Below are 9,380 nucleotides of genomic sequence, written 5' to 3' on the forward strand. Positions count from 1 at the left end.
CCGTCACACGGGACAGGCCCGGCCGGCAGGTCGTCGGCCGGCAGGTGTACATCACCGAGTGAGTGTTGCTGACGTCGCAAGACCCTCAGCATCCCCTGTGGGGGTCGTCGGGCGTGAGCCCGTCACTCCCGGTGCACCTGGGGGTGGGACAGCCGGCAGCACGTTAGGCGAGAGCACCGGAGAAGACCTCCCCGAGTCGGACGCCCCCCCACGTTTGGCCACGCGCGTGTGTAGTGGGATCTCGCACCGCAACGAAGGGTTTTAGCCTGGAGGGGTGTACAAACCACCGGCGCCTCCCCCATTGAATGCGCATGCACTGAGGTCTCAGGACCTCAACCACCTCGACGGGACCCCGCCACGGTCGCAGCAGTTTAGAGGAGGACGCGAGCGGTACCTGGGGACAGTGCAACCATGCCCTGTCCCCCGGCTTCCACTGTAGCACATGCGCGCGACCCATTCTGAGGCGCTCATTAGCCCTCTGCCGCCTGTCAGAATTCTGCATGGCAGCATCCCGCGCCTCCGTTAATCTTTCCAGGTTGAATTTAACATGTTCGGCCAATTGAGTTTTTCCCTGCGGCGCTGGGATCTGCAGCTGGGCCTGAACAGGTGGCTCCGGTTCGCGGCCATACATAAGGAAAAAGGGGGAAAATCCCGTCGCAGCATGGGGGGCCAACCGGTATGCTGACAGGACCCCCTGAATTTTCAAATCCCAATCTGTCTGTGAGTCAGAAACGTGCTGCGACAACATCGACGTGATGGTACGATGCAACCGCTCAACCATCCCGTCGGTTTGTGGGTGATATGGAGAGGTGCGAATCTTTTTAGTGCCAAGGATCTCACAGACCTGTTTGAGCAATTTGCTTGAAAATTTTTTACCCTGGTCGGTCAGCAGCCGCTCGGGAGCACCTTTGTCAAGGACATATCCCTGGACAAAGGCCTCCACGATGGCTGCCGCCGACTGGTTGGCCAGGGGCCAGGCCATAGGCCAGCGCGTGAAATATTCAACACCGGTTAGCAAATACCTATTACCCCTGGGGGTGGCGGGGAACGGTCCTAGAATGTCCAGCGCGACGAGTTCGTTCACCCGGGAAACCCTGATAGATTGCAGGGGCGGGTTCGACTCCTTCGCTGGTGGTTTGCGCTGCGCACACCTAGGGCACGATCCTAATAGATCCCCGACATCCCTCGTCATGCCCGGCCAAAATAAATCAAGTTGGAGCAAGGCCAGGGTCTTTTGGGTACCCAGGTGGAGGAGGCGCTCGTGAGCGGCCCACACCACCCTACCCCGTAACCCCGAAGAGACCACCAGCCGGTGTCGACGGGATTTCCCGTCCCAATGCATTAACAACCCACCGAGCATTTCCCATGCGTCGGCATCACCCCTCCCCCGCCCCCGGTCCCTGACGCGGCGGCGCAACGCAAGGAGGGAAGTATCTTCCATTTGCAACCGACCCCATTCCGTAGCAGGCAACCCCAACAGGGAATCAGAACCCTGTTGTGCGATGGAATTTGTCATTGATGCTGCGTCGTCAGCAGCCGCCAAGACCGGGACAGGCAATTCAGCAGGATGCCTGCACCGACCCGACCCCAGGAGGCATGCGCATTCGGGGGTGGTCGGCATGCGTGACAGGGCGTCCGCGTTGGTGTGGCGAACGCCCTTACGGTACGTGGTCTGAAAATCAAAATCCTGGAGAACCTCCAGCCATCGAGACAATTGTCCCGATGGTTGTTGGACTCGCAGGGCGTACTGTAGCGCCGCATGGTCTGTACGGACGGTGAAACACTGTCCGTACAGATATGGCCGGTACTGCTGGATGAAGTAGACAATTGCCAGCAGTTCCCGACGCGTGACACAATATCGTTGCTCCGCTGGAGACAACACTCGGCTGCCGTACGCGACCACCCGTTCCACGCCCTCAACCACCTGGGACAGCACGCCCCCAATACCTGTGTTGCTCGCGTCGGTATCGAGCACAAAGGGTTTTGAAAAATCGGGATAAACCAGGGGAGGGGCATTAACCAGAGCGTCCCGAAGTGAGCGGAACGCAGCCTCCTCCTCCTGTCCCCAATGGAAGCGGACCCCCTTTGACGTCAAAGCGTGCAGGGGCTTAGCAATGGTGGCAAAGTCCGCGACAAAGCGTCGGTAGTATGACACAAAACCAACAAAGCTCCTGACCTCTCCCACCGAGGTGGGAGTCGGCCAGGAGCTGACGCACTGCGTTTTGGCGGGATCGGTAGCAATACCCGAGCGCCCTACGATATGCCCCAAATAACGTACCGATTCGCGCAACAAATGACACTTTTGGGGTTTAAATTTCAAATTAGCAGCCCGCATTTTGAGGAAAACGGCCCGTAACCTCTGGAGATGCTCGTCAAATGTTTTGCTAAAGACGATAACGTCGTCCAAATAGATTAAACACGAATCCCACTGCAATCCAGCCAAAACCAATTCCATCAATCGCTGGAAAGTCGCCGGCGCCGAGTGTAATCCCATCGGCAACCGGTTAAATTGGAAGAGACCATGTGGCGTACGGAATGCAGTTTTAGGCTTAGATTCATCGTCCAGAGGAAGCTGCCAGAATCCCGAAAGCAAATCCAATGTGGAGAAGAATCGCGCCCCCGCCAAGGCGTCGAGCGATTCATCAATACGGGGAAGCGGGTATGCGTCAGCAACGGAAATTTAGTTGAGGCGGCGAAAATCGACGCAAAACCGCAACGATCCATCCTGTTTCTTTACCAGAACGATCGGTGCTCCCCACGGGCTGGTAGAGGGAGAAATGATATCGGCGGCTAACATGTCATCAACAGCCGATTTGACATGGTCCTTCTCGGCGGGACTCAGCCGGAAGGGATTTTGGCGTATGGGCGCGCTGTCACCAGTATCAATATGGTGACGCAGCAAATGGGTGCAGCCCAGATCGAATTTGTTTTGACTAAACACATCGGCAAATTCGCGCAATAGTGTCCTAAGTTTTTGACGCTCTACATCCGACAGGTCCGTCGATCCCGCACAAAGCGCCTCAAGCCACCCTTCATCGGTGTCCGAATGTGGAGTCGGCAGAGTGGCAGCGTGCACGTGATTTGCGACAGACTCCTCACAGGGCACCGGCGTTGCGTGAGCAAGCACGGTCCCTTGGGGAATTACCACGGCCTGCGACCCCACATTGAGGACCGCGATGAAGGGGTCCCCGTCCCCCCTTACAATGGTCTGAGCGGGAATCAAATGCGGCCCGCTAACCGCAGCCCTAGATGGCCCCAGCAGGACACCCTGGTCCCCAACACCCTTAGCGAAGGGCCTACGAAGCTTTAGGGGCACCAACATTTGTGCCCCCGGCGGCACGCGAACCGTTTGAACTACAAACGCGGGTACCGTCGCGAACGCCGACCGATCCGTAGTAGGGGAAGGCAAAAACGCCATCCGTCGTCCCGACGGGAGTTCAATGCAACCCTGATTAATCATAATCCGAATCGGCATTTTGCCCAAGAAATCCGTCCCCAGCAGGCACGGAACCGCCAGCGAGGAGGAAACAAAAATAGGGCCGGACAATTTAATATCACCGATCGAAATTTGCGCGCGAATCTGACCCATGATACCCAGTGAGCCCCCGTTAGCAGCGTAGAATGGGACATCAACCGGTAGCAAGGGACGACTTTGGACAGGGAGAATGTTGTATATTAGTTCCGAAATGATGGTCGCCGACGCACCTGTATCGACGAGGATACGCACTTCGACCCCGTCAATATACCCTACTACGGCCGACGACCCCGACGGCGCAGCCAGAACGCGATGGGCCAACACGGACCACTGGGCGGGTTCGAATTGGGTCCCCATAGTGGTTCGTGTTGGCCCCACGGTGTGCAATGTTGGCCCCCCGTTCGTTGCGGTGTGTACATGTGTAACGGGTGTGTGCTTCGGCCAAACATGTGGGGTGCCGCGACTTGCCGGGTCATGTCGGTGGAGCTTGGGAGGAGGAGGAGGAGGCCCGGCGTCCCGGCGAGGCGTCGTCCCTCGCTGTCGAGGGGAGCGGCACCCCAAGGCGACGTGGCCCCGGATGCCGCAGTTATAGCAGTGCGGGAGCGCAGGCGGTGAAGACGGGCGGTCGGAGCGGACCGACCCATCCCGGTCCGCCCGTGCTCCCATCCGCTGCTGCTGTCGGAAGTCGGCGGCGTAGACCTCCTCCGTCGGTGGGGTGATGGCAGCCACCGTACGCCCGGCCGCTGCCCTGCTGGCCTTCCTTCGCTGCGAGGTTAGCGTGGAGGAGCCGCGCCGCTTGGAGGGAATCCATCTCTGCGTCCTCCTGCGCGACGATAGCGACATCCAGGTCGTCCGCCAGCAGAAGGATCTTCTCGGAGACCATGGCGTCCACGCCTTGGTCATCCATGCGAGGGAAGGCCGTCTTGGCCAGCGCCAGAAGGCTCGTACGGTAGGCGAGGGGCGACTCCTTCGCACCCCGCTGGCGATCGTAGAATCGCTGCCTACACTCCGCCGAAGGTCCGTAGACCCCAGCCAGCAATTGCAGCGCCGTCTGAAGAGTAGAGCGCTTGTCCCTCGATGCGGACGTAAGAGCGGCGAGGGCGTCGCCGTCAAGGAGCGCCGGTAGCGCGCAGAGGGCTTCGTCGTCTGACCACCCCGCCATCTCTTGATGCGCGAGGAAGCGCCGCTGAAATCCCCCCCAGTCGCCCTCCTCAGCCACAAACTCCTTCAGCGGGGGCAGCCTTTGGTGTAGCGCAGCGACCGCCGTGGAGGCCCGCACTTTGCTGTCCCCGCAACTCGGCTGAGCGTCAGCACGAACGGCAGATGTAATCGCCTGTCGCGCAGATAGTGACGCTCCGTCCGAAGGTGGTGACGCGGCAGCCCCAGCGGAGCCGACGTCGGAGCCCAGGTTGAGGTTGGCCACGCCCTCGGCAGCTGCTGCGGCGATGGCGGGACTTTCAAAAGTGCCGTCGGTAGAAATGGCGGGAAGGCGCAACGGCCGTCGGCCGTCCTCGCCCCGCGGTGGTCCCGCAGCCCCCAGCCGAGTAATGGTCTCGAGTGTGGCGGCAGCAGCGTATAGCAGCTCCGCCAACCTCGCGTGCGCCAGCCGAAGTCCGTCGGACAGCGACTCCCCTTCCTCCCGGTGCCCCGGTAAGGATGCATTCGGTCCCGGCTGCCCGTTGCCCCCATCAGCCGTCTCTGGTACCGCACTTTCCGCGGTGTCCTCCGCCTCTTGCACCCCGGCCCGAGCTGTTCGGCGCGTGTCCATGTTCGTTGTTGTTTACTTCTGACGCCAGATGTAGTACCGTCGAATACAGATCGACACCCGGGGTTGAGGCACGCTGATGTTTATTTCAATAAGCACAGGGGACACGTAATACTGGAGGGGGTATCGGCCCCCTCACCCGGATAGCTGGGAACACACGGCTATCTATCCTAACCTGCCTCCTAATCCTCCAATTACTGGGCTAGGGGAGGCTGTCTGGCCCGACACTGGTGAGTCGGGCTACGGCACCCGGAGTCCCAGAGTCCTAGCTCTGATTCACGGGGCCCCGCCGCTGGCTCGGTCCTGCGCGGCCCTTACAAGGGCGGCGTTCCAGGGGAGACCAGGGCTCTCACTAGGCAGTCTTCAGTCTTCAAGAGTTACCAACACATTCTGCCCCGAGCCCTCCGGCTCATCCCCCTATATCTCGAACCCCTCCCCGCTGGGGAGCCATCTGCGGACGTCGTTGCGAGCACCCTCCCGTGTGCTCACGAAGCCCCGCCCACTGTGCTAGTTTCTCGTAGGATCCCATACATATCACCCCTACACATCTCTCCTCCGTAAGACCCCTACACATCTGTCAATCATCTCAGTCATCCCTTGACACCTGGATCATTCCCATGACCTGCTGACAAGTGATCCACACTTACATGGGATTAAATTACACCTATCATTGCATGAGCACTATGTCAAGTTTACTTCATGTGCAATGTGTGTGTAAGAGTTTATCTACGTGCAGTTATTTCACTGCATTATGAACTCAACAATTATAATTTTATTATCGCTGACAGCGAACATGATTGATAAGTGAAAACTTAACTTATTGTAGCACTCCGCTATATTGATTGGTCATAAATTAATTTCTTGGTGTTGTGAGATAGCATTAATACTGAGCAGATGAAGGCAGCCAAGCATGTTTCTGGACACACCACCGTTTTACCATGCCAGTGTGTGACAGTGTCAAGTTTGTATTTGCTGTAAAGTATATTAACTCTTTTGAACACAGGTCAAATAAAAACAATAGATTATTTTAGTTTTCCTCTGGAACTTTTATGAGCATGGTAACAGTCATAACATTAATACAGCACATATGCAGCTGAAGTTAAGTCTGTTCATCCGAGCATTCAAGCAAATCTGAGCCTGGCTTCACCTAAGTTGCGATTGAACATTAATTTATATATGAATGCAAAATACAAGTAGTATTTTCAACACCCTTTGCTATGTAAGCTGAAATTTGCTTAAATACATATTTCTTTCATAGCCAGATAGCCTAAATTGTGTGCTTTGAGTTTTGGGTAAACATTAATTTTGAAGATACTAGGCCTTCTAGGCATATTTCTGACCACTTGTGTGCCTTAAGAGCCCGTGTTATGATTTGGGGGATCTCTTTAACTATATCATGAATATATGAATAAGTATAGACGTGAAAGTCACGTGTGACTGTGTATATATGCATTCATCTGTGACTTGATACGGACGTAGATGGTGTTGATATTTCTTTTTTCTGTCTACAGCTGACGACGCTTCCTCTACCACTTTGCTGTGCAGAATTGGTCTGATGCAGCAAAGGCACTCAGCTCAGCTCGGTCCACAAAGTCAACAATGCGACCAGTATGCAAACAGCACGGATTGTACTGGAAATTTGACACATCACCAGATAACTCATACAGGAGAGAAACCATTCAAGTGCACTGTGTGTGAGAAGACATTTGCACGGTCATCAATTCTTCAGAGCCACCAGAGAACACACACAGGAGAGAAACCCTTCAGGTGCACTCTGTGCAGGAAGGCGTTTGCAGAGTCATCACATCTTAAAATACACCAGAGAACACACACGGGAGAGAAACCCTTCAAGTGCAGTGTGTGTGGGAAGGCATTTTCAGATTCATCACATCTTAAAAGACACCAGAGAACACACACAGGAGAGAAACCCTTCAGGTGCACCCTGTGCGGAAAGGCGTTTACAACGTCATCACATCTTAAAATACACCAGAGAACACACACAGGAGAGAAACCCTTCAAGTGCAGTGTGTGTGGGTTGACATTTTCAGATGCATCTACTCTTAAAAGACACCAAAGAACACACACAGGAGAGAAACCTTTCATGTGCACAGTGTGTGAGAAGGCATTTGCACAGGCATCAGTTCTTCAGAGCCACCAGAGAACACACACAGGAGAGAAACCTTTCATGTGCACAGTGTGTGAGAAGGCATTTGCACAGGCATCAGTTCTTCAGATCCACCAGAGAACACACACGGGAGAGAAACCCTTTCGGTGCACTCTGTGCGGGAAGGCGTTTGCACAGTCAACACATCTTAAAAGGCACCAGATGACACACAGGCATCAGAAGATCTCCAAGGAGTGGAGTCTGACATCGACTTGTGAAAGTCAAAGTCCTGCCATGAGCACATCCCTCATAAAACAAGAACCAGAAGAAAATCACAGCTTGGACACTTTAAAAGGTATCAAGGTTAAATATGAAGATGCGAAGGTGAAATGTGAAGAAGTGACAGTGAATAGCGAAGAAGTGAAGGTAAAATGTGAAGATGAAGATTCAACTCCGAAATCAGACCTTCACATCGATGGAGGCAACGTGAAACAGGAGAAGAATTCTTACTCTGATGCAGAGCGAGGCAACTCCCAGCAGTTTGTGGAAGTGGAGGTGTGGGTGGACTTCTTAGACAATACAACGTTAAATGGAGACCCGGTAGATGTGTAAGCTTGAGACAATGAATTCCCAATAGATTCACCTTTGTCACATGCCTTTAATGCAAGAATGTGAAGTTGAACACTCAATTCCGAGGTTCAACCTGCAGAGTAAGAGCGGCCAGTATTTATGGACCTGTGGGTTGTGTAGATCTCTAACCAGGAGTGAGAGCCAATGAGCTCCCAAGCATTCACTATGTGATAAATGCATTTATATGGTGCTTACTTAATTGCCTCAGCGACTCGGAGTTTTGTATCATATCTCATCACAAATACTCGGAAGAGCACCCCGTGGTAGCTGCCCCCGTGTGGCAACAGGTGGCCCTGCACCAGCCTTGCATGTGGGAATGAGTTTGTGAGTAGGGGGCGATAATTGGTGTGTAATCTCCGTCATGTAATTTCTGGATAATATTTGCAATGACTTAAGCGTTTTAAATGAAACAATAGTATGTTTTACAGCCACTCTTAATACAGACTGCATATTTTGGTTAATGTTACTGGAGTAGCCAGGTGTGCCTGTCGGATTTTAACCTTGAAATCTCTGCAATAAATAGAGAATGCGCTATCACTTGGCTTTCCTTAATCTGAGTGTAGGCATGCCAACCTGAATGTTTCTAACCGGCGCAGATGTTCCATTTAGAGGGATCTACGTTTCACATGTCTGTAGAAGGAAGGGCGTGACTGGCCGAGAAGACCCGAAGCTTTGTGCGGAGCAACGGACCAGGTAGCTTCCACTCAGCATTGCGCAGCTGATGATAAGATGATGCCGCCCGACTGATTAGGACCACCCACACAGCGTATACACACAGTCTCCACATACAGAGTGTATAAACAAACACATTAACAAGTACAACAACCGCCATTCGCCACTAAGTGGCGGTGACGTCACCACGGCACTTGTGCCAGGCTATGTGCACGTGAAGGCCACGTGAAGTGTCGAACGCCCGCCGGCAGGAGGTCACGGGGCAAAACCCAGGTGCCATGGGTTGACTGAGATGACTGGCCGATGCACCACCTGTGCCCCCCCCTACTGTGCCAAGACTACACGCAGATAGTTTGTACACAGGCACACAGTGTATACAAACATACAGTGTATACAAACAGTGTATATACAATAATGTTCACGTTGTTGAGCTCATGCACCCAAGGGGTCTCTCTTCAATAGTGGGAGCAATGGAAAAGGAATCTAAATAAACAAACTCTGACGACTCCGCATTACCTCATCGGCGTGAGACGCCTGGGGGTGGTGTACCCCGTTAGTGACGTCATGTCACCAAGGTTTTCAACCCACCCCCCTTCACCGCACTCTTGAAGCGTAACGTCACGTCTGGTTCGTCATTTGCCGATTTCCGTTCCCGTAAAATCCTTCATGAAAGAGGTTTTTGAACAGTTTTACTTAACTTGATTCCTGTGTCGTGGTCAAATCTTGCAATCTAA

General features: G+C 53.9%; 1 protein-coding gene across 1 annotated transcript in view; it reads left to right on the top strand.

Moving 5' to 3' along the window:
* Window positions 1-8,511, top strand: part of LOC144738151 (uncharacterized) — a 43,074-nt gene extending 34,563 nt beyond the window's left edge. The window contains exon 4 of the mRNA XM_078621108.1: window positions 6,900-8,511. Within this exon, the coding sequence (XP_078477234.1) occupies window positions 6,900-7,956 (1,057 nt within the window). The 3' untranslated portion in view covers window positions 7,957-8,511. The remainder of the gene's footprint in view (window positions 1-6,899) is intronic.
* Window positions 8,512-9,380: the final 869 nt, after the last annotated feature.

This window comes from Lampetra planeri, chromosome 78, assembly GCF_965212315.1.
Source record: "Lampetra planeri chromosome 78, kcLamPlan1.2.h2, whole genome shotgun sequence".
NCBI lineage: Eukaryota > Metazoa > Chordata > Hyperoartia > Petromyzontiformes > Petromyzontidae > Lampetra > Lampetra planeri.